At 46.0% G+C, this 25,168-nt stretch overlaps 2 protein-coding genes across 8 annotated transcripts in view; one reads left to right on the forward strand and one right to left on the reverse strand.

Annotated features, from left to right (window-relative positions):
• Positions 1-7,821: 7,821 nt before the first annotated feature.
• LOC139552597 (calpain-5-like) lies at positions 7,822-21,189 on the forward strand. 5 transcript variants are annotated; one of them, XM_071364470.1, is made up of 13 exons: positions 7,822-8,145; positions 8,488-8,538; positions 12,013-12,208; positions 13,517-13,648; positions 16,189-16,397; positions 16,509-16,701; positions 17,320-17,510; positions 17,654-17,731; positions 17,853-18,171; positions 18,592-18,794; positions 18,908-19,029; positions 19,165-19,301; positions 19,655-21,189. In XM_071364470.1, exons 3-13 carry the CDS (start codon positions 12,044-12,046, stop codon positions 19,835-19,837), a joined length of 1,932 nt encoding a protein of 643 aa, XP_071220571.1. In that variant the 5' UTR covers positions 7,822-8,145; positions 8,488-8,538; positions 12,013-12,043; the 3' UTR covers positions 19,838-21,189. The 5 variants fall into 5 exon arrangements, with proteins under 5 accessions (XP_071220571.1, XP_071220574.1, XP_071220572.1 ...); XM_071364473.1 differs by lacking the exon at positions 8,488-8,538; XM_071364471.1 differs by lacking the exon at positions 7,822-8,145 and having other exon boundaries at positions 8,469-8,538.
• LOC139552599 (serine/threonine-protein kinase PAK 3-like) overlaps positions 20,906-25,168 on the reverse strand; it is a 90,602-nt gene continuing 86,339 nt past the window's right edge. For all 3 annotated transcript variants that reach the window (XM_071364475.1, XM_071364476.1, XM_071364477.1), the window contains one exon: positions 20,906-24,104. In XM_071364475.1, the coding sequence (XP_071220576.1) occupies positions 24,015-24,104 (90 nt within the window). In that variant the 3' untranslated portion in view covers positions 20,906-24,014. The remainder of the gene's footprint in view (positions 24,105-25,168) is intronic.

Here is a 25,168-nt window from a genome sequence, read left to right on the forward strand (position 1 = left end):
GCTCCCGAGTGGCGCAGTGGTCTGAGACACTACATCCCAGTGCAAGAGGCGTCCCTGCAGTACCTGGTTTGAATCCAGGCTGCATCACACCCAGCGTCGTCCGGGTTTGGCCGGGGTAGGCTGTCATTGTAAATAAGAATTTGCCTAGTTAAATAAAGGTAACTTTTTTTTTGTTGAAATGTGACATCAAACTAAACAGGATTTGTGAGAAAGTGTTTTAACATCACCATGACAACATACTGTAACACATAGAGTAGCATTCAGTGTACAACACTTCCTCCTCTCTCTCTTTCTCTCTCTTTCTCTCTCTCTCTCTCTCTCTCTTTCTCTCTCTCTCTCTCTCTCTCTCTCTCTCTCTCTCTCTCTCTCTCTCTTTCTCTCTCTCTCTCTCTCTCTCTCTCTCTCTCTCTCTCTCTCTCTCTCTCTCTCTCTCTCTCTCTCTCTCTCTCTCTCTCTCTCTCTCTCTCTTTCTCTCTCCCTCTTCTCTCTCTCTCTCTCTCTCTCTCTCTCTCTCTCTCTCTCTCTCTCTCTCTCTCTCTCTCTCTCTCTCTCTCTCTCTCTCTCTCTCTCTCTCTCTCTCTCTCTCTCTCTCTCCTTCTCTCTTTCTCTGTTTGTCTCCCTCTCTGTGTGTGTGTGTGTGTGTGTGCATGTGACTTCGCCTACAAAATACCACATTAAAGCTGTGTGTGTGTGTGTGTGTGTGTGTGTGTGTGTGTGTGTGTGTGTGTGTGTGTGTGTGTGTGTGTGTGTGTGTGTGTGTGTGTGTGTGTGTGTGTGTGTGTGTGTGTGTGTGTGTGTGTGTGTGTGTGTGTGTGTGTGTGTGTGTGTGTGTGTGTGTGTGTGTGTGTGTGTGTGTGTGTGACTGCTACATTTGTTATTTTTTTATTTTATTTTACGCATTTCTTTTCGGATAATTTGCCTGATGACATGGGAGTGAAGAAGGGCTGTCTCATTTTAAACAAATGCATTTCTGTCCACTGTAACGTCCTGACCAGAGTTATTATGTTATTTGCTTGTTTAGTGTTGGTCAGGACGTGAGCTGGGTGGGAAATTCTATGTTGTGTGTCTAGTTTGTCTGTTTCTGTGTCCAGCCTAATATGGTTCTCAATCAGAGGCAGCTGGTAATCGTTGTCCCTGATTGAGAATCATATATAGGAGGCTTGTTTAGTGTTGGGATTTTGTGGGTGATTGTTTCCTGTCTCTGTGTTTGTGTTCTGCACCAGATAGGACTGTCTCGGCTTTCACGTTTGTTATTTGTTGTTTGTTAATGTTCACTGTTTATCGTCTGATTAAAACATGTTGAACAATAACCGCGCTGCATTTTGGTCCTCTCCTTCTTTCCAGGAGGAAAGCCGTTACATCCACATTCACTCTCCTCGTTGACTTTCCTCGATTACCTTTGACCTTTTTGAAAAGGAGGCGAGAGAGGACGGAGGAGGTGAGCTAATCCAATTGAGAGAAGGCCACAGTCTGCATCCCACTGAAATCGCACGTATTGCCTTATTTGCATATAATAAAATATTTCAGAAAAAGTGTAATACAACAAAGTATTATATTTGTGTCTTTATTCAACTGGTGAAAGTTGATTGTGACATGAATAAAAGAAGGGGGGAAAATATTTGGGTGTGATGCCTGGCTTTAATGCTCAGTATGGCAGACATTTTGGATTCACAGTAAAGCATAGATATATAACACAACTCAGAAAATGGTATTCTATCATAGATCTTTTTCCATTTATAGGTGCCTAAACCTCCATTTAATGGTATTGAGGCAGACATATTGGATTTTGGGGCAATATCCAGGATGGCCCAAAAGCTTAATTGCAAGAGTAGTTGATAGACAAGCATAATCCACCGAGAAACCTTTGACAGGACAAAATGTATGGTTTTATGTCTCTGGGCCCTGTCTCCAGGGTTAAGGTTAGATTAGGGGACTAAAAGTACAGTACAGTATGTTACCCACGAGGGGGACTGGGCACAAGGGCGCGTAGGAACATTTCATGAAGCTGCCAGAGAGGTTAGGGGAAAAGTTCACACAGGCCACTCCAAAAACCTACCTGAATGAACAGATCTGCCCTGTAGCTCCAGCTCAACTGAACCACTTGCCATACCACTTCTGGCATTGGCAAGAACAAAAACATGGTTTGTCTGCCATCTGGTGGCTTGTCAGGGCATGACGAGTTCATCCCTTTATTTGGCGCGTTTCCCTAGGAATGTGTAGGACTTGCCACTGCATGGATTCATTGTCTAAGGAATCCACTAGGAGTTTGGCGTGAGGATCAGGAGTCTGGGTTCCATCTGCCTGAAGGGTGATGGTGAAACTGATTTGAGACAGGGGAGGCTGTTGTACTGTAGCTCTGGTTGGCAATTAAACAGGACATGTTCATCCTGAGGTTTACACCAGGTCATTTGGCACCACTGGCTACTTTTCACTAGACTGACTTTTCACTAGACTGACTTGCTAAGAATCCCCCTCATCAGGGGAGGACTCTGATATTAGACATCATGACAAGGTCACTAATTCGGGCTCTGGCTTTTGAGTAATTACTGCAATTACTGAAACAACTGAGATGTTTCAACACTCTGTGTGAACTGCTGAGAATAGGGAGTGTTACCATAGAGTTGTATTTAGAAGGGAAATGGGTTTATAGTTAACAATCCTGTCTTGTGGTATTTAACCGACACAGGCAGGGCCAGACACAAGTTACCAATAGAAGAGTCACGGTTAATTCTGCACTAACTACAGTAAGTGACTTCATATTCACTCAAACTCAGACTCAGACAGCATGTCTCTGAAACTGGAATGGTACCAGGGGTTATTGGGAGATTTCATACTGATGAGAAGGGATCAGGCTGATTCTGATATAAATAGCCGTTCATGGGACACAACTCTGCCAGTACACTCACAAGTGGAGGGCTGTGCTTTGTTTGCCTTTGAACACTAAGCTCCACAGAACTATGACAGGATATAGCTTTATATTCCCCACATGGTTTCTGAGAATGAATCAGCAACAATGTGAATCAACGTTTGCACTGACTTCCCATTAATATTCTCATGAATGATGTCCTAACGCTGACTTTGTGTACGCAATTGATGGTGAGAATGTTTAGGAGGGATCTTGAGAGTTGTTGTGTGTGGGGTGAGTCAGGGTGGGTTTCCTCTCTATCTGGGTCCCTAGTAGGGAAGAAGTGCCCTGAAGAAGTGCCCTGAAGAAGTGCCCTGAAGAAGTGCCCTGCCTGTTCCATCAGCATGGAGACTACTAGTCATGTTGTGTTACACAATCTAGAACTGGACCCTTGAGAGAGCTGGGCTGCCCTGGGCTGTTACAACTACATGAACATAAATTCCTCATGAAGCCTCAGTCACGTAAGCCTAGTTTCAACATTGTCTCAGAGCATTTCGTATTATTCTGTACATAAATCCGGGGACACTCCATTTAGTATGATATGTTACATTTTGTATGGTATGTATTAATTTGTGGATGTCCATCATGCGTATGATATGTTATGAATGTTAGCTAGGTGGCTGACGCTAATGTTAGCTATTACTAGGGGTTAAGGTTAGGGGTTAAGCTCAGGAGTTAGGTTAAAGGAAGGTTAGGGGAAACGGTTAAGGTTAGGGGAAGCGTTAGCTAACATGCTACGTTTTTGAGAAGTAGCAAGTAGTTGCAAAATTGTCTCTGATGAGATTTGAACACGCAACCTTTAGGTTGCTAGATGTTCATGTTATATACCTGCCCACCCACCCAATCCCTCTTCTATTATTTTCCCCTTAAAAGTAACCTATCTTACGTAACCATATCATACTAATTTGAGTTTCTAGGATTTACTTTTACTGTGTTACGTCTAGTCTATGAGACCAGTCTGCTAGTTTATATTATGTTGCATCACAAGTTCTACTGGTCTTGGTATTGTGAACTGTGGGTTGTATATGAGACCTCAGAGTTGCTCGATGGCCCTTTCCCATCTCTGCTGGTCCAGATGCTTCCCCTTTATTTGGGAATCTCTTCAGGCCGTGTTTCACTCTAGCATGGATTTGACCTCCTTTGCTGCTGCCATGTTCAGAGTTGTGTGACTGTCCCTTGGCTGAGCGCTTGGCTGAGCGCTTGGCCCTGCCACACACAGACCGAGGCCAGGCAGCCAGACAGGATTTGTGTCTCTCTGTCTGCTGGAATTTTAAACTAATAACTGTAATTTCCTCCTAAAGCCTGTCTCATGGCATACAGGGACCACCAGGCCACTACATGATGTGGACGACCATACAGCTCATCCCATTACCAATGCTACCTCACTAAGACAGTACATGGCTCTGTATACAGACAATTATGTGGCATATTTCCAGGCCATTTATTTTTTAATTTGGCACTGAATTTCCACAAAATTAGACAGCGCAACCATCCGTCAATAAGGTGTAGTTATGCAAACAGTCAGTTTTACAGACTACAGGTGCATGACGAAACATTGAAGGGAACCAGACTGTATTGCTGTAAGTCTATCAGTGCTCACAGTATCTTTCGGTTGATGACATCTCGATAGAGAAGCATAAAGGCAATCCTGCAGGTAAATCTAGTTTCTGTGGTTTCATCCAAACAGCTGTGGAGTGTCATGGGACTGTTAGCTCTGCTCTATCCGCAACAATGGAACAGGTATGCTAACAGGTATGCTAACTATTGTTGAATGGGCCTATCAGGAGAAGAGACAGGTAGCGCCCAGCCGGACGAGCTCCCACTAGTACTTTGATCAAGTTTTTGTTTTATTATTTCACTGCCATACTGTGTTCGATCTTGTATAGCCATCTTGTCTCAAGAGGACCACAATGGAAATATGTCCCAGACTTTATTGTGTGTTATCCTCGATGATTTGATTCATGTGCATGTATGGCATGTAAGTTTTATGTGTGCTTGTTTTTTTTAAATGGTCGAATTAATAAACTAAACTAAACTAAAAACAGAGAGTGGCAGTAAAGTTCTCCTCCCACCTGACTTTGACCCCCTACAAACTCTCCCTCCACTGCCCTCTTCTCCTCTCCTCTCCTCTCCTCTCCTCTCCTCTCCTCTCCTCTCCTCTCCTCTCCTCTCCTCTCCTCTCCTCTCCTCTCCTCTCCCCTCCTCTCCTCTCCTCTCCTCTCTCTCTCTCTCTCTCTCTCTCTCTCTCTCTCTCTCTCCTCTCCTCTCCTCTCCTCTCCTCTCCTCTCCTCTCCTCTCTTCTCTTCTCTTCTCCTCTCCTCTCCTCTCCCCTCCTCTCTTCTCCCCTCCCCTCCTCTCCTCTCCTCTCCTCTCCTCTCCTCTCCTCTCCTCTCCTCTCCTCTCCTCTCCTCTCCTCTTCCTTCCTCTTCCCTCCTCTCCCTCCCCTCCCCTCCTCTCCTCTCCTCTCCTCTCCTCCCCTCTCTCTCTTCTCCTCTTCCCTCCTCTCCTCTCCTCTCCTCTCCTCTCCTCTTCCTCTCCTCTTCCTTCCTCTTCCCTCCTCTCCCTCCACTCCTCTCCTCCACTCCTCTCCTATTCCCTCCTCTCCTCTTCCCTCCTCTCATCTCCCTCTACTCTTCCCTCCTCTCCTCTACTCCTCTCCTCTTCCCTCCTCCCTCTCCCTCCTCTCCTCTGACCTACCTCCTCTCCCCTTCTCTCCCTCCTCTCCTCTGACCTCCTCTCCTCCCATCCCCTCCTCTTTCCATCTCTTTCTTCCCTCCACTCCTCTCCCTCCTCTCCTCTTTCCACCTCTCTCTTCCTTCCTATCCTCTCCTCCCCTCTCCCTCCTCTTTCCACCTCTCTCTCTCTCTCTCTCTCCCTCTCTCTCTCTCTCTCTCTCTCTCTCTCTCTCTCTCTCTCTCTCTCTCTCTCTCTCTCCTCTCCTCTCCTCTCCTCTCCTCTCCTCTCCCTCTTCTTTCCACCTCTCTCTTCCCTCCCCTCTTCCCTCCTCTCCCTCCTCTCCTCTTCCCTCATCTCCTCCCCTCTCCCGCCTCTTTCCACCTCTCTTTCCTCTCCTCTTCCCTCCTCTCCTCTCCTCTTTCCTCCTCTCCCTCCTCTCCTCTTCTATTCTCTCCTCTTCCCTCCCCTCCTCTCCTCCACTCCTCTCCTATTCCCTCCTCTCCTCTTCTCTCCCTCCTCTCCTCTTCTCTCCCTCCTCTCCTCTTCCCTCCTCTTCCCTTCTCTCCTCCCCTCTCCCGCCTCTTTCCATCTATCCCTCCTCTCCTCTTCCCTCCTCTCCTCCTCTTTTTCACTTCTTTCCACCTCTCCCTCCTCTCCTCTTCCTTCCTCTCCTCTCCCTCCTCTCCTCTTCCATCCTCTCCTCTTCCCTCCCCTCCTTTCCTGCACTCCTCTCCTATTCCCTCCTCTCCTCTTCTCTCCTCTCATCTCCCTCCTCTCATCTCCCTCCTCTACTCTTCCCTCCTCTTCCCTCCTCTACTCCTCTCCTCTCCTCTCCTCTCCTCTCCTCTCCTCTCCTCTCCTCTCCTCTCCTCTCCTCTCCTCTCCCTCTTCTTTCCACCTCTCTCTTCCCTCCTCTCCTCTACTCCTCTCCTCTTCCCTCCTCTCCCTCCTCTCCTCTTCCCTCATCTCCTCCCCTCTCCCACCTCTTTCCACCTCTCTTTCCTCTCCTCTTCCCTCCTCTCCTCTCCTCCTCTCCCTCCTCTCCTCTTCTATTCTCTCCTCTCCTCCACTCCTCTCCTATTCCCTCCTCTCCTCTTCTCTCCCTCCTCTCCTCTTCTCTCCCTCCTCTCCTCTTCCCTCCTCTTCCTTCCTCTCCTCTCCCTCCTCTCCTCTTCCATCCTCTCCTCTTCCCTCCCCTCCTCTCCTGCACTCCTCTCCTATTCCCTCCTCTCCTCTTCTCTCCTCTCATCTCCCTCCTCTCATCTCCCTCCTCTACTCTTCCCTCCTCTTCCCTCCTCTACTCCTCTCCTCTCCTCTCCTCTCCTCTCCTCTCCTCTCCTCTCCTCTCCTCTCCTCTCCTCTCCTCTCCTCTCCTCTCCTCTCCCTCTTCTTTCCACCTCTCTCTTCCCTCCTCTCCTCTACTCCTCTCCTCTTCCCTCCTCTCCCTCCTCTCCTCTTCCCTCATCTCCTCCCCTCTCCCACCTCTTTCCACCTCTCTTTCCTCTCCTCTTCCCTCCTCTCCTCTCCTCTTTCCTCCTCTCCCTCCTCTCCTCTTCTATTCTCTCCTCTTCCCTCCCCTCCTCTCCTCCACTCCTCTCCTATTCCCTCCTCTCCTTTTCTCTCCCTCCTCTCCTCTTCTCTCCCTCCTCTCCTCTTCCCTCCTCTTCCCTCCTCTCCTCCCCTCTCCCGCCTCTTTCCATCTATCCCTCCTCTCCTCTTCCCTCCTCTCCTCCTCTTTTTCACTTCTTTCCACCTCTCCCTCCTCTCCTCTTCCTTCCTCTCCTCTCCCTCCTCTCCTCTTCCATCCTCTCCTCTTCCCTCCCCTCCTCTCCTGCACTCCTCTCCTATTCCCTCCTCTCCTCTTCTCTCCTCTCATCTCCCTCCTCTCATCTCCCTCCTCTCATCTCCCTCCTCTACTCTTCCCTCCTCTTCCCTCCTCTACTCCTCTCCTCTCCCCTCCTCTCCTCTCCTCTCCTCTCCTCTCCTCTCCTCTCCTCTCCCCTCCTCTCCTCTCCTCTCCTCTCCTCTCCTCTCCTCTCCTCTCCTCTCCTCTCCTCTCCTCTCCTCTCCTCTCCTCTCCTCTCCTCTCCTCTCCTCTCCCCTCCCCTCCTCTCCTCTCCTCTCCTCTCCTCTCCTCTCCTCTCCTCTGCACCTTGGAGAGCCTAACGGCTCCAGGAATGCAGTGGATAACATATCTCTCATCGAACTTCACTAGAAAGGAATGAGACTGGGAGCCAGCACTTTGCATGATGCATTCTGCCCTAATGAACCACTCGTCAGACCGGTTTTTGGTGTGCGTCAGTGAATGTGGGTTTTTCTGTTTGTTAATGAGTGTGTTGGGGGTTAGGAGTGGAAAAACCATTGCTGTGTGTTTTTGGTTGCTCCTTTGGGAGCCCTACGTGCTGCAGACCGTTGTCATAGGAAGGGGACAGACAGGAGGACACAACCCTTTGTCTTTAGTGTGACGTCCCAGTAGATTTTCCCAAGGTGTATCAGAGGGGCATTTTTGCAACCTTATAAGGAACTTTAGGATTTCTTTCGGAGTTTTAGGAGGACAAGCACAGGTAAGAGCCACACACTGTGGAGAACTACATTTGGTTACACACCTGGAATGTTTTCTGGTTATAAATATTAACAGAGTTTAACATTTAATTGCTGCAGTTATTATCAGCTTGTAGTTTTGCCACCATTCTTGTTCTAACTTTGTTAGTAACATAACCTTTGATGATGCATACTGGTGACCTTACCATTTAAACAGCAACAGCTTTTTTTTAGTACATTGTTGGTGACCATTGAGTCTAAGCCTATTTTATCAGCGTACACTAACATAGACCATTATTACAATAAACCCAACAGCTGTGGCAATTATAACAGCGATACTCCGCTCTCCTCAATCTCCTCTGCAGTGACGACATTCACACCAAACACAGAAAAACCTGTTGGAGCTCGTCAGTCAGGTACTGAAATTTCACGTGGTATAAACACACACAGACATGTCAGTGTGCACCCGAGGAAGGACTCTTCTACAAGGAAGTGACATCACGAAGGCATGATCAACACTGCATGGCAAACTCACATCACAGTTACTTATTCAATCAATAAAGCCACACACACACTCATTTCATGATAGTAACCCACTGACAGAGTAAGTGAACACAGACATTCACTGTGTGAAGTAGAACACTTGTTCCTGGGATATGGGTGTGGCCCTGAGCATGAACAAGAGAAACTAAACTGGGTCACTGCAGAGATGTTGTGGGGGAGGGGAGGGGAGGGGGGGGGGGGAGGGGGAGAAAGACAGGTACAAAGACCTGGTGGAAACACCCTTCTCTTTCACTATCCTGGAGGAGGGGGGGGGGGAAGGGGGAGAAAGACAGGTACAAAGACCTGGTGGAAACACCCTTCTCTTTCACTATCCTGGAGGAGGCGGTTGTCACAACGCTACGACGGAGGTACGAAGACACTTTTACTGGGCTTTTTCTTCTAGATCCTTAAATGTGAGGAGGAGTTCTCTTTGCTTTAATAGTTTGAGGAAGAGACATAGAATGTGGTTGTTCTGTGTGTGAAGGAGTGAGAGAGAGAGAGTGTACAGGAGAGGGAGAGAAAGACAGAGGAGAAAAACATTCACATTTTCCCCCACCAATTATTCTAGTGTATTGGATATGGGTCCATTTCTACGTAATGTTCTGACTGAAAACTGAAGGAAGCAGAGAGTTGGCCATGATGATAATGAACTGTCAGAATCCTCATGACAACTTCGTCGTGAACTGCCTCTCACTGTGTTCCAAATGGGCCTTGCTCTGAGAGGCATTTCCTAAAGTGTGTAATGTTTTTGGGAAAAGTGTTATTAGAGACTCATCGGGAGTTTAGAGCTTGACTGTTCTCCAGTGGCCACAAAATGGAATTCCTTTGGAATTGAATTATTTGTGTCTGTGTTATTCATGGCAGACAGCAAATGTACGAAACTGCACTGGCAAACTGCACTGCACTATATAAAATCTAATATTATTTATAAAGAGCTTGACCTCTGGGGTCGGGGGTCAGGAGTAAAGAGACTGTACTGGTCATAGAGTTAGAATATCAGAATATTCCCAAAGGATAGCAGTTTTGATCAGATGTTTTTGATGACCCATGGGATGTTCCCATCACAAAACCAGGAAAAGTGGTGTTCTTACCTTACCTCACTCATCAACTCATCCTTGACCGCTGGCTACGTCCCTTCCGTCTTCAAGAGAGCGAGAGTTGCACCCCTTCTGAAAAAACCTACACTCGATCCCTCCGATGTCAACAACTACAGACCAGTATCCCTTCTTTCTTTTCTCTCCAAAACTCTTGAACGTGCCGTCCTTGGCCAGCTCTCCTGCTATCTCTCTCAGAATGACCTTCTTGATCCAAATCAGTCAGGTTTCAAGACTAGTCATTCAACTGAGACTGCTCTTCTCTGTGTCACGGAGGCGCTCCGCACTGCTAAAGCTAACTCTCTCTCCTCTGCTCTCATCCTTCTAGACCTATCGGCTGCCTTTGATACTGTGAACCATCAGATCCTCCTCTCCACCCTCTCCGAGCTGGGCATCTCCGGCGCGGCCCACGCTTGGATTGCGTCCTACCTGACAGGTCGCTCCTACCAGGTGGCGTGGCGAGAATCTGTCTCCGCACCACGTGCTCTCACCACTGGTGTCCCCCAGGGCTCTGTTCTAGGCCCTCTCCTATTCTCGCTATACACCAAGTCACTTGGCTCTGTCATATCCTCACATGGTCTCTCCTATCATTGCTATGCAGACGACACACAATTAATCTTCTCCTTTCCCCCCTCTGATAACCAGGTGGTGAATCGCATCTCTGCATGTCTGGCAGACATATCAGTGTGGATGACGGATCACCACCTCAAGCTGAACCTCGGCAAGACGGAGCTGCTCTTCCTCCCGGGGAAGGACTGCCCGTTCCATGATCTCGCCATCACGGTTGACAACTCCATTGTGTCCTCCTCCCAGAGTGCTAAGAACCTTGGCGTGATCCTGGACAACACCCTGTCGTTCTCAACTAACATCAAGGCGGTGACCCGTTCCTGTAGGTTCATGCTCTACAACATTCGCAGAGTACGACCCTGCCTCACGCAGGAAGCGGCGCAGGTCCTAATCCAGGCACTTGTCATCTCCCGTCTGGATTACTGCAACTCGCTGTTGGCTGGGCTCCCTGCCTGTGCCATTAAACCCCTACAACTCATCCAGAACGCCGCAGCCCGTCTGGTGTTCAACTTTCCCAAGTTCTCTCACGTCACCCCGCTCCTCCGCTCTCTCCACTGGCTTCCAGTTGAAGCTCGCATCCGCTACAAGACCATGGTGCTTGCCTACGGAGCTGTGAGTGGAACGGCACCTCCGTACCTTCAGGCTCTGATCAGGCCCTACACCCAAACAAGGGCACTGCGTTCATCCACCTCTGGCCTGCTCGCCTCCCTACCTCTGAGGAAGTACAGTTCCCGCTCAGCCCAGTCAAAACTGTTCGCTGCTCTGGCACCCCAATGGTGGAACAAACTCCCTCACGACGCCAGGTCAGCGGAGTCAATCACCACCTTCCGGAGACACCTGAAACCCCACCTCTTTAAGGAATACCTAGGATAGGATAAAGTAATCCTTCTAACCCCCCCCCCCCCCCTTAAAAGAGTTAGATGCACTATTGTAAAGTGGTTGTTCCACTGGATATCATAAGGTGAATGCACCAATTTGTAAGTCGCTCTGGATAAGAGCGTCTGCTAAATGACTTAAATGTAAATGTAAATGTAAAAAGTTTAGACTTTTGCTGTTTTTGTGCTCAGAGTACAGTAAAATCTATGGTAACTTTTAAAGTGATGTAGCGTAGTTGTTTGTAGATTTTGTTCGTAGAAGACTGTTGTTCTACTTGAATTTATTTAAATATGCATAATTTGCATATTGGTTATTGGATATATTTATCTCTAGGCCAGCTTGTTTCCCGGTTGGCCCCTGTGGGAGACTACATGTAACCCATGTCAAATGGCTAGTTAGCGGTGGTGCGCGCTAATAGCGTTTCAATCGGTGACTTCACTCGCTCTGAGACCTGAAGTAGTTGTTCCCCTTGCTCTGCAAGGGCCGTGGCTTTTGTGGCGCGATTGGTAACGATGCTTCGTGGGTGTCAGTTGTTGATGTGTGCAGAGGGTCCCTGGTTCGGGGCGAGGAGAGGGACAGAAGCTATACTGTTACATATATCCAAACTACGGTGATTCAGATGAAAAATTCCATTACAACATTTTCCAAGAAAGAGCTACTCTGGGATTTATGAGGTGTATTACTGTAGGGTATGCTGAGCTCTTGTCCAGACACCCAGAGTCAAAGGTGAACAATAATAGATCCTAAGCTGACAAGGACTGTCCTGGTAGTCTGCCTATATAGTAACAGGACGTCTTCTTCTGTGGTCAGTTTGTAGTTTCAAGGTTCCAGCGTCTGAACCATGTTCTCCACGGCCACTTCATACAAGAACCAGCATTACTCTGAGCTGAAGAGGAAATGTCTGGAGGACAAGGAACTGTTTGAGGATCCAGAGTTTCCTGTCACCAATGCATCCCTGTTCTACAAGAAACCACCTCCTGGTATGGTGGAGTGGAAGAGACCACGGGTGAGTGACAGACGCCCAAACAGAGCACCTTTGTACTTTATTTTTTGTCTATTAGCTTAATACCAAAAGCAGAATCTGTATGCAAAAACACTAAACATGAAATAGAATGTCACAAGCTTTAATGATTCACTGAAACTATTTGTAATGTTCATGTTTTTCCTCATAGTTTTTAGGAAATGTTATTGCTTAAAAGACCAATTTATAGTTTGCTGTTGATTAGTAAAAATGTAAGCTTATAAAAGTGCTATAGAGCGCTTTCTGGGATCAGAGCATGACCTTCTTCTTGTGCAATATAAACATGTCATGTCTATGATTGAACTTTCATGTGTGCCGACTTTGATATAAAAACAGTATGACTGTGTTATATTTGGCCATACATAGGTATTGTGAAAGGTGTTGTCTGCCAGGTTTTATATAGACTTATACAATATTTTTTGATGGAGTACTTCAAAGGTTAATGCCTTTTGAGTGGTTGCCTCTGAGGATTGTGTTAAAGGTTAAATGTCATCCACAATGCTTATTGTGGTGACAGACAGCAAACTGTGGTGTGAAACTGAGGTGAGGGTGGTGCTGGGAAGTGTTTTAAAGTGTATACTTTACATAGCGTGTGAGATATATGACAGAACATGTGTTTCAATACTGTCAAGAGAAAAAATAAAATAAAATCTATGTTTGTATAGCTGCCATTCTGTTCAATGGAGAAAGCTGGAGTTATATTTATGCTTAATGTGTTACTGTGTCTGTTCTATGTACAGATGTCGGATCTTCATTTGAGACAGCTTAATACAGCAGGAAAATTCTCCTGCAGCATCAGGAAATGTGAATTTTCCTGAGGCAAACATTATAATAAATGTATTTTTGTATGGGTTGATATATTGTTTTGTTAGGGTAAGTCAGGTCTGACATTTCAAAGTGGAAATGACTAACTTTACAAGCCTTTTTTAAAATCTCAAATCCACTACAAGTTTGCATGTCATGCTGTACAGGAAAATGATCAGCAACAAAAGAGTGATCAAATTAAGATCCTGCATCTATATGGCATGTTGCCCAAGTGACAAGAAGAGAAAACACAATTTCTTATTCATAACAACAGTACACCTCAAGAGAGTTCCAACTCATTTAAAAAGAAAACGTGCTCTAAGCCAGAACTATTTGTCAAGGATTTGCGACTATTGTTACAAGCATAACTTATTAGTGAGCACATTCTAAGGTATTTCAATTTTTCACATGGAACATTTTACCTCACAATTTCACATTTTACCACCCCTCATCATAACTTGTCAACAACATTTTATTTCTCTGTTACAGGAGATCAGTGATGGGCCTCATCTGTTTGTGGAGGGTATCAGCTCCCATGACCTGAACCAGGGGCTTTTGGGTAACTGCTGGTTTGTGGCGGCATGCTCCTGCCTGGCGCTGAAGCCAGACCTCTGGCAGAAGGTGAGTTTGGTTTCCTCCTGTCTGGTCACACAGTCTGAGATGAGTGTCACAAGAGCAGACTATGTGTGTATTTCCTTTACAGTCACCTTATAGGGGAATACATGGTGCTGTTTGTGAAGGAACACATCAAATCAACCTTTATTTATATAGCACATTTCAGATGCAACGCAATGCACTTCTCAGGAGAAAAACGAATAAAAAATACAGTGAAAATAAAAACAGAATTATTTACTGCACAGCAAATGTAAGAGGATACAGAACTAAAGAATAACAACAACTGAAAGACTAAAAAAGCACCTTAAGGAAAAGCAAAGCTAAAAATGTTTTTTTTTACGATCTTTAAGATCTCTTTTAAATATGTCCACAGTTTTGGCCCCCTCAGGTTCTCTGGCAGGCCTCTTGGTCCTAGGCTTTGGGATAGTTAAAATACAAGTGCCAGAGGACCTGAGGGACCTACTGGGTCCATAACTCAAAAGCATGTCTGATATGTATTTGGTGTACACAATCGTGGGTTGATTTAAAAACCAATAGAAGAATCGTACAATGAATTGTAAAAATTCACAGGCAGCCAGTACAAGACTTTAAAACTGGTGTAGTGTGTGCTCTGCGTCTGGTCTTGGTCAGTACCCGTGCTGCAGCATTCTGTATGTTTTGTAGTTGATCAATGGCTTTCTTGGGTAGACCAGACAGGAGAGCATTACAGTAGTCAAGCCTGCTTGTAATAAAATCATGGATGAGTTTGTATCAGACTGAGAAACGGACACACCTTAGCAATGTTGCTCAGGTGGTAAAAAGTTATTTTGGTCACATTCCTAATGTGTGACTCAAATTGAGCAGTTAATGTCTATGAAGTATGTGGGTGGATGTCTGTGTGCCATTCCATACTGTTGATACCTGACTCCTCAGAGGGGACGTAGCTTAGTTCACCTGAGGAATTCCCCCGAGGGGCTTTTCACTCCCATTGAAGGAAACTAGTGTCATCCTTCCATCTTAAATGACCATTACCAATCAGAAACATTCAACTTTCTCTTATTCAAGCCTGGCTGGGAAAGATACTACTTGCCTACATCCCCACAGCAACTTTCCCAAGCCTCCCACATTTCTCCTTCACCCAAAACCAGATAGCTGATGTTCTGAAAGAGACAAAATCTGGACCCCGACAAATCAGCTGGGCTAGACAATCTGGACCCTCTCTTTCTAAAAGTATCTGCCGCAATTGTTTCAACCCCTATTATTAGCCTGTTCAACCTCTCTTTCGTATCGTCTGAGATCCCCAAAGATTGGAAAGCTGCCCCGGTCATCCCCAGACGAGCTTCAATGCCATACAACTCTCCTTCCGTGGCCTCCAACTGCTCTTAAATGCAAGTAAAACTAAATGCATGCTCTTCAACCGATCGCTGCCCGCACCTGGCCGCCGGTCCAGCATCACTACTCTGGACGGTTCTGACTTAGAATATGTGGACAACTACAAATACCTAGGTGTCTGGTTAGACTGTAAACTCTCCTTCCAGACTCACATTAAGCATCTTCAATCCAAAATTAAATCTAGAATCAGCTTCCTATTTCGCAACAAAGCATCCTTCACTCATGCTGCCAAACATACCCTCGTTAAACTGACTATCCTACCGATCCTTGACTTCAGCGATGTCATTTACAAAATAGCCTCCAACACTCTACTCAGCAAATTGGATGCAGTCTATCACAGTGCCATCCATTTTGTCACCAAAGCCCCATACACTACCCACCACTGCGACCTGTATGCTCTCGTTGGCTGGCCCTCGCTTCATATTCGTCGCCAAACCCACTGGCTCCAGGTCATCTATAAGTCTTTACTAGGTAAAGCCCCGCCTTATCTCAGCTCACTGGTCACCATAGCAGCACCCACCCGTAGCACACGCTCCAGCAGGTATATTTCACTGGTCACCCCCAAAGCCAATTCCTCCTTTGGCCACCTTTCCTTCCAGTTCTCTGCTGCCAATGACTGGAACGAATTGCAAAAATCCCTGAAGCTGGAGACTCATATCTCCCTCACTAACTTTAAGCATCAGCTGTCAGAGCAGCTCACAGATCATTGCACCTGTACATAGCCCATCTGTAAATAGCTCATCCAACTACCTCATCCCCATATTGTTATTTACTTTTTTGCTCCTTTTCACCCCAGTATCTCTACTTGCACATTCATCTTCTGCACATCTATCACTCCAGTGTTTAATTGCTAAATTGTAATTATTTCGCCACTACGGCCTATTTATTGCCTTACCTCCCTAATCTTACCTCATTTGCACACTCTGTATATACATTTTTCTATTGTGTTATTGACTGTACGTTTGTTTATTCCATGTGTGACTCTGTGTTGTTGTTTGTGTCGCACTGCTTTGCTTTATCTTGGCCAGGTCGCAGTTTTAAATGAGAACTTGTTCTCAACTGGCCTACCTGGTTAAATAAAGGTGAAATATATATATTTTTTAAACCACCCAAGTTTAAAACTATTAACATTTGACTAGACATGTTGTTCACTGTGAAGCCCTTTGTGTTGACAGGTCATTCCTGACTGGAAGGAGCAGGAATGGGACTCCAAGCACCCGGAGACCTACGCTGGCATCTTCCACTTCCAGTTCTGGGTGTTTGGGGAGTGGGTGGATGTGGTGGTGGATGACCGCCTGCCCACCATCAACAGAGAGCTCATCTACTGCCACTCCAAAGTCAAAAACGAGTTTTGGAGCGCCCTGCTTGAGAAAGCCTATGCCAAGTATGTATACTGTAACATTTCTCAACCCTTGATTCATAAATCATGGCGTTTCGTACCCTCTAACCTCTCTGTATCTTCTCCGGACTCTCTTCTCTCTCCTCTTGTCTCCAGGCTCTCTGGCTGCTATGAGTCGCTGGACGGGGGCAACACTGGGGATGCAGTGGTGGATTTCAGTGGAGCCGTGGCAGAGGCCATTAACCTTGAGGCTGAAGCTTTCCACAAAGACCAGGGGAGAATGGACAAACTGTTTGAGGACCTGTTCAAAGTCTACGACAGGGATGGAATAATCAGCTGCTCCATCAAGGTCTGTCTTTTCTTTTTTTTTTTTTTCTTTTTTTTTTTTTTTTTTTTATCCCCTTTTCTCCCCAATTTTTGTGGTATCCAATCGCTAGTAATTACTATCTTGTCTCATCGCTACAACTCCCGTACGGGCTCGGGAGAGACGAAGGTCGAAAGTCATGCGTCCTCCGAAGCACAACCCAACCTAGCCGCACTGCTTCTTAACACAGCGCGCCTCCAACCCGGAAGCCAGCCGCACCAATGTGTCGGAGGAAACACCGTGCACCCGCCCCCTCGGTTAGCGCGCACTGCGCCCGGCCCGCCACAGGAGTCGCTGGAGCGCGATGAGACAAGGATATCCCTACCGGCCAAACCCTCCCTAACCCGGACGACGCTAAGCCAATTGTGCGTCGCCCCATGGACCTCCCGGTCGCGGCCGGCTGCGACAGAGCCTGGGCGCGAACCCAGACTCTGGTGGCGCAGCATAGCACTGCGATGCAGTGCTCTAGACCACTGCGCCACCCGGGAGGCCCAAGGTCTGTCTTTTCAATTGATCATTTTCAATTGGTCAGCACACTATAGTCACAGGTAATTGTGTTTAGTAGACACAAATGACTGACTACTGTGCTTGGACCTCTTTTAGGCGTCTCCTTCTGAAATTGAGGCACGGATGGCATGTGGGCTGGTGAAGGGCCATGCCTACTCAGTGACTTCAGTGAAGAAAGTACGATTGGGCCACGGGCTGATGGCCTACTTCCAGAACGAGACCATCCCCCTGATTCGCATGAGGAACCCCTGGGGAAAGATTGAGTGGAACGGAGCCTGGAGTGACAGGTGAGGAGGACATATCCTCCCCGCTCGCTTACTTTTCAACCTCTCCACACTTCAGTGCACAGGTGACCTCATCAACTCATTATTTCATTCTCCCTCCCTCTATTTCCTGTTGCCTCTCCCCCTCTCCCCCTCTCCTACTTCAGTTCAGCGGAATGGAAAAAGGTTGGCAGCATGGAGAGGAATAAGCTTGGCATCACAGTGGAAGATGATGGGGAGTTCTGGTGAGTGTAAAAAAAAACAATTAAAGGCTGTTATCTCTTCTGTTCAGCGTGTGAGAATGTTTTATCTGTCTACCTATGTTAATTTGCATCTCTGTGTGTGTGCGCTACTGTATCTTCAAAGGATGGAGTTTAGAGACTGGTGTAAGTACTTCACAGATGCAGACGTTTGTCGTCTCATCAACACCTCCCTGCTCACCATCGACAAGACATGGAATGAAGTGATGATTTTGGGGAGTTGGACCAAGAATGCAGAACCTCTGCGCAACCGCTGTGGAGGCTGCATGAACCACAAACATACCTTCTTGCAGAACCCCCAGTACCTGTTTGAGGTGACCAAGGAAGTGGATGAGGTTCTGATCTCCCTACAGCAGAGAGACATGAAGATCCACAGACGTATCGGCCAGGGAGAGAACCTGACCATCGGCTTCGCCGTCTTCAAGGTAGTTCATATTAACATCCTCTAAGAATGACTAGTGGGTCTGGGGTGAGAGACTGGGCCAGTGAGGGTTTGTCTAAGAGACAGGGTATGCATCTTGGGCATTGGTCCAACTTCAGTTCATTTTAGCGGAGAAGTTCTCTGCGCCACATGTTTGGCTTCCCCCGCTGTACACGAATTTTGATAAATCAGTGGAATTTCAATTTTCCCTCTTCATCCGTTGAACAAACAGCAAATAAACCAGAGGGTGTTTACAATAATGGGTAGACATTACTTATAAATGCCACATTGGCTTGTTCATATCAGGGACACAAACTTTCAACGACCTGTAATCACTAAATGATTAATATTTTAGATCTGATCAAGCTGTAACAACAAACACTGGGGAACAGTCATGGTGAAAAATGATTTCTTTTGATTTAAGGTTGAACTGAATAGGAAATACCGCATGCATGACATCATCACCCAACTTAACGTGCAAACTACTACGTACATCAACGCCCGCACGGTGTTCATGAGGGCCACGCTCCCCAAGGGTCGCTACATGATCATCCCCTCCACCTTCAAACCTGAGATTCTGGGAGAGTTCATGCTGCGTGTTTACACTAACGTAGACTCAGGATGCAGGTACTGGAAATAGACCTGTACACATAGTAACACACTTCAGTATGATATCTTATCTATGCAGTATACCATTACTTTAGCATTACTGTAAAGGTATAAGATGATCTCTCTTTCAGAGAGCTGACAGAACACCAGCCCAGGATGACGTGTTGGAGTAAGTTGACTGGCTACCCTGTTGCCGTGTCCCAGATCTATGTCCACGGAGCAGAGGGGCTGGAGAACCAGGACCGCACAGGGGGTGAGAGAACGCTCCACAACCTCAAATTAAAACTATCTCATACATTACAGGGAAACATAAGTCAAGATGTTTTTGACATTTTGGGAGTATATTCAGCATTGCCTAATGGCTGGTTAATGCTGCTTCATTGTACAGGCGCGGATCCATATGTGATCGTATCCTGTGAGGGCTCCTCAGTCCGGTCAACAGTCAAGGCGGACACCGTGATGCCGGTGTTTGATACCAGAGCCATCTTCTACAGGAAGAAGCCCACAAAGCCAATCACTGTGGAGGTAAGGTATATGGGGGTCAAAGAGCATCACTACCAATGGGCTGGGAGGACAAACTGACTAGTGAATTGTTACATTTAGATGTCTGAAGTTAGGGCTGGATTCAATTTGTGCCGCTGAAGTTCAGCACTACAGTGCGCTTGAAATGTCAAGTTAAGCCGACATTTGAAGAGATTACCGTGAATGCAGTTTCTGCTAACGCAGGAACAGTGCCTTTAAATGTGGCACTTCAGCGCTACGGATTGAATAAAGCCCTTAGTGTCTTCAATGGATGGTCAGATAGTGTTCACGCAAAACCTTGGTCTTAAATGGCCTCCACTTCCATTCTCGTCCCCCCTCCCTGTCCTCCTCCCCAGGTGTGGAACAGTAATGCTGTGAAGGACCAGTTCCTGGGCCAGGTGGTTCTGACAGGCTCAGTGAAGGACTCCACCAACCCCCAGAGGCTCCAGCTGAGGAAGAGTGGCAGAGCCATGGCCGACGAGATGCCTGGCTCCATCACCCTCCGTATCGTCACCTGCACCGAGCTCACAGACATGTGACCTGGATCAGCTGACTACTACCTGAGTCACATTGACAATGTGTACAACACTCTGTTGCCTCTGACACTTTGAACAGGGGCTCATCACTACAAGGCATAAGGTTATCACTCAGAATGACTATCAATGTGAGCTTACAATATATTCTACTAAGGACTGCCATGGTCATGGACCAAGAAGCACCTACTAAAGACTGCCTTGGTCATGGACCAAGAAGCACCTACTAAAGACTGCCTTGGTCATGGACCAAGAAGCACCTACTAAAGACTGCCTTGGTCATGGACCAAGAAGCACTTACTAAAGACTGCCTTGGTCATGGACCAAGAAGCACCTACTAAAGACTGCCTTAGTCATGGACCAAAAAGCACCTACTAAAGACTGCCTTGGTCATGGACCAAGAAGCACCTACTAAAGACTGTCTTGGTCATGGACCAAGAAGAACCTACTAAAGACTGCCTTGGTCATGGACCAAGAAGCACCTACTAAAGACTGTCTTGGTCATGGACCAAGAAGAACCTACTAAAGACTGCCTTGGTCATGGACCAAGAAGAACCTACTAAAGACTGCCTTGGTCATGGACCAAGAAGTATCTTCAAGCCTTCTGGAGTTTTGTTTGTTCTTATAGTGTTTTATAAAGGGACAAGACATTACTTTTTGAAAGATGAATAACTGTAAATATATCATTATTTTATACTAGACTATACACTATGAAACATAATAACTCTTCAGAGTAATACGCATACTGTATCTGTATACAACATTATGCAACTTATACATTCCAACAATATGTTTATTATCATATACAAATAAAAGTGTCTCTTTTCATATTGCTGAAAAACAGCCAAAAGGCTCTTGCTGCAAATATTGGAAAGTCTTGAAAGAGCCGAATGTATCTAGAGTGTAAGTTTTGGACCATGGTCATAAATTTGTGTCATTCCACTGAACTTATTGAAATGTCTAAAGGGTATGTACTGCCTCTAAACTACCATATTCCTTTGCTCGAAATGTCTTGCCACTTTTAGTCCCTCTCTACTAACAGCAAAGAAAAGTGAATCCATTCAAACCAAAAAGTTATTTTTGTATTTTTTTTAATTTCAGTTCAGTTCCCAAACTGCAGTATTTTGTTGTTTTACACTCAAGACACAGCCATGCACAATTCAGAATTCCAAAAAGTATGTTGCTTTAACCACAATTAAAAATAGCTTATCCAAAACCTTAGTTGTCCCCAGTTGCTTTTTCTCATCTGTCCTTTTCCAAAGATGGGGATTGCTGAGGTTCACCAGATGGGTCAGCAGTTTACAAACCCAGATAATAATAATAATCATCATTTTAAATAAACACTTTTTTGCCTTTGATCCGTTCTCATGATACACATTAATGGAGGAATTTTCACACCACGTGTACAGGTTTACACATTCAGAAGATAGGAATGTACAGGATCGACCGCGGAAGAGGAGTGGGCCGGCGGGGAGGGGCGGGCATGGAGGGGCGGGGCAAGGCCGTTAGCTGTCCCAGAGTTCATCTTGTGCTCAGAGTTCAGGCCTGTACATAGAGGTGCGGCTAAAGGTCAGAGGGCAGATAGTCTCTGTGAGGTCCCGAAGACTCTCAGCCACAGGCACACTCAGAAGTAGTGCTCCGTACAGACAGACATGGGACTGCTGGACACAGACAGGGGTCTGCTTCCAACAGCTCTGTGTCCAGGTGGAGTACTGTCTGACACAGCAGACGGGGGTCTGCTTCCAACAGCTCTGTGTCCAGGTGGAGTACTGTCTGACACAGCAGACGGGGGTCTGCTTCCAACAGCTCTGTGTCCAGGTGGAGTACTGTCTGACACAGCAGACGGGGGTCTGCTTCCAACAGCTCTGTGTCCAGGTGGAGTACTGTCTGACACAGCCCAAGCATGATCGATCCATCCAGGAGTGTGTTTTATTTTCTCGTTAAATTTCCAGGGTGCAAAACATTTATAAATAAATACCATAGAGCAACCTGGATATTATCCTTTCATTTTGAAGTCACGTAACTCAAAAAAGTTAAAATAATTCCATCCTATTTACGTACACACATGTATCCTAACAATGTTAGCCTAATTGGAAAATGTATTAACGTATTGTTTTCCCATGCATGAAATCGGTGATGTACTCCTTGCAATGGACAGTGTGAGGCTCTCCTGCGTGGTGGAGGGATGAGCGAGCGGCTACCCTGCACTACACAGTCTGAGTTTAGGTGGAGAACAGGTGTGGTATCTAGTGCAGACTAAGGTCACTCTCTCCCTTACAAAGACACTCATGCATACACACACACACTCCCATTCATACACACACCCAACACCATCTACCAGGGATACAGTGTGAGCTCATGGAATATAGCCCATGAAATCAGTGGTCAGTGACTCCCTGTGAGAGCCCTGAGATCAGGGACTGTGACCCTCTAGTTTCCAATGGTCCGCAAGACAATCAAAAATTGGCACTCAGTCTTCAATCCAAAAACCTTTTCATGGGCAAATGATTAACACCCACCAACCTGCCAAACAGTCAAAACTCACAGAAACACTCATATAGAAACAGACACAACCAAACTCACACAGTACATCAGAAAGTTCAACAACAAGACACTGGAGCAATAAGTCATAACTTACGCTGAGAGGGGGTAGGCTAAATAATAGCATCCCATTTAAAAAACTAGATAAACACATCATGGACGGACAGATGAACACATGCGCTAACTCAGGGATTGTGCTCACTTGAACAAATGGCTTTTCACACTAAGCATGGCTTCTACTTCTGATACATCTAAGTAAATTCACAGATCAGAGGTTAAGCATGCAAAAGTAAGGCTCATTGAGGTGAAACAAATGGTAACATTGACAAACACTGACCCCCACCACTCAAAAAAACAAGCAAATGTTTGTCTGTAGACTATCCCAACATAAATAAACTCAGTAACACAGTCTAACATCCTCCAATAGATTGGGACAACTTCAGAATTGTTCTAACTGTTCTTCAACTTCAGACTCTCTGACTCTGGCCAAACAATTACAAATCAATTAATTTACTAAATGCATTTTTAACTAACTAAAGGGAATTAGCCAATAACATGGGTTTTTATATTTAAAAAGCTGTGACTTGAACTCTGAACACATTGTAGCCCATCAGATACGCAGTAGTTATTTAATCAGCCTCCACTGCAGCCCTGGCAAAGCCATTCTCTATGTCAAATCTCTAAACATCTAGCAACTTTAGGGTGTCCAAGAAATGACAGCTATGTCCTGGAGTACAACAGCCAACTGGCTTTGATGAATGTTTGCCTCTTCTATCCCCCCCATCTTTTCTCTCTCTCACATATGCACACGCGCGCGCGCACACACACACACACACACACACACACACACACACACACACACACACACACACACACACACACACACACACACACACACACACACACACACACACACACACACACACACACACACACACACACACACACACACACACACACACACACACACACACACACACACACACACACACACACACACACACACACACACACACACACACACACACACACACAGGTTGCAAGTTGGTTACATGGAGCCAAAGTCATGCAGGCATATACTGGGTCCAGAGTCCCCAAGTCTGTCTCATATAAAATGTTCACTGCAGGAGATGCCTAAGGGAAAGGGAACCAAGGCGATTGCTGGACAGACAAGGAAGGAACCACATTATCTCAGTGCTGTTACGTTCTGCCTCTCTTCCTGGATCTCTCCCTTTTGAAAAGGAGCTTTTTTCTTTTTTTTCGTATTTTCTATTTTTCGTATTTAGTTTAGGAGCCTCTACTCCCCTCACAGGACAAACACACGCTTATGCACACACGCTTACGCACAGACGCTTATGCACACACGCTACTGCACACACGCTACTGCACACACTCTTATGAACACACGCTAACAGACGTCTGACAGACTGCTCCACATGTACAGAATGTTGGAGGACTAGAGGAGGAGGCGGCCGGCGGTTCAGCAGCAGCGTCCCACCGCTGAGAGGCCCTGCAGGCCAGCTGTCCATCCCCTGTATGAGGCAGCAGGGGGGGTTGGTTACTGCTCTGTCCTTGTGCTGTCTGTCTGTCACACAACACCATGGAGCAGGGTCCAGCTCTGTGTGTGGACACATGGCGCCCTCTAGCGGCTGCTGTTTTTTATGGCCTCCTTGGCTGCTACAATCAGAGGGCTCAGGCTGGACAGGGGCTTGGCTAACTTCAGGAATGAATGCTGCAAGGAACACAAGAGAAGAATAGTGATGAGGGGAATGCTCTGCAACCCTGCATGTACAGACTGTGATTTAAGGTTAGAACTGTACACGTAACTGCCAGAATAAAGAAAACACATGAGTAAATGAAGGATACTAAGTATATTAAAGCACAAGTGTGGTTCCTGAGTTAATTAACCAATTAACATCCCATCATGCTTAGGGTCATGTATAAAAATGCTGTTATCCGTTTCTTTTACAATGCACTCATATATACATGTTCTAATGGTATCAGGTATTTCTTTATATTTTGTGTTAAAATATAGAAAAGTATATGTGCCTCATTTGCGTACATACACAGGGTATATTTGCATATATGAATATATTTTAAATTATTACTTTTTTCAATTCCACAAAAAATGTATACCCCTCAAAATAAAGTTATCTTTCTTATGATGTAAATGTCTATCTGATGTGTTAAATCCCAGACAAAGCTTTAGCAATCTTATGGATGCAACGGAAAGACAATGTATTCCATTGAGCCCATTTCAGCCATTACCGGGGTGTGTTTGACAGGTCATTACAAACATCATGTGGTAACGTTAACGGGAAAAAACGACAGCCACAAACAAGATTATGAAAGAGTCGCAGGAGTAAAATGAAAGCAATCAATCCAGCCAGGTTTAGGTTAGGGTTATGTTAGAGTGGTCAGGTTTAGGTTAGGGTTATGTTAGAGTGGTCAGGGTTGGGTTATGTTAGAGTGGTCAGGGTTGGGTTATGTTAGAGTGGTCAGGTTTAGGTTAGGGTTATGTTAGAGTGGTCAGGTTTAGGTTAGGGTTATGTTAGAGTCGTCCGTTTTAGGTTAGGGTTATGTTAGAGTGGTCAGGTTTAGGTTAGGGTTATGTTAGAGTGGTCAGGGTTGGGTTATGTTAGAGTGGTCAGGTTTAGGTTAGGGTTATGTTAGAGTGGTCAGGTTTAGGTTAGGGTTATGTTAGAGTGGTCAGGTTTAGGTTAGGGTTATGTTAGAGTGGTCAGGGTTGGGTTATGTTAGAGTGGTCAGGTTTAGGTTAGGGTTATGTTAGAGTGG

The sequence above is a fragment of the Salvelinus alpinus genome, chromosome 24 (genome assembly GCF_045679555.1).
Source record: "Salvelinus alpinus chromosome 24, SLU_Salpinus.1, whole genome shotgun sequence".
NCBI classification, from domain to species: Eukaryota; Metazoa; Chordata; class Actinopteri; order Salmoniformes; family Salmonidae; genus Salvelinus; species Salvelinus alpinus.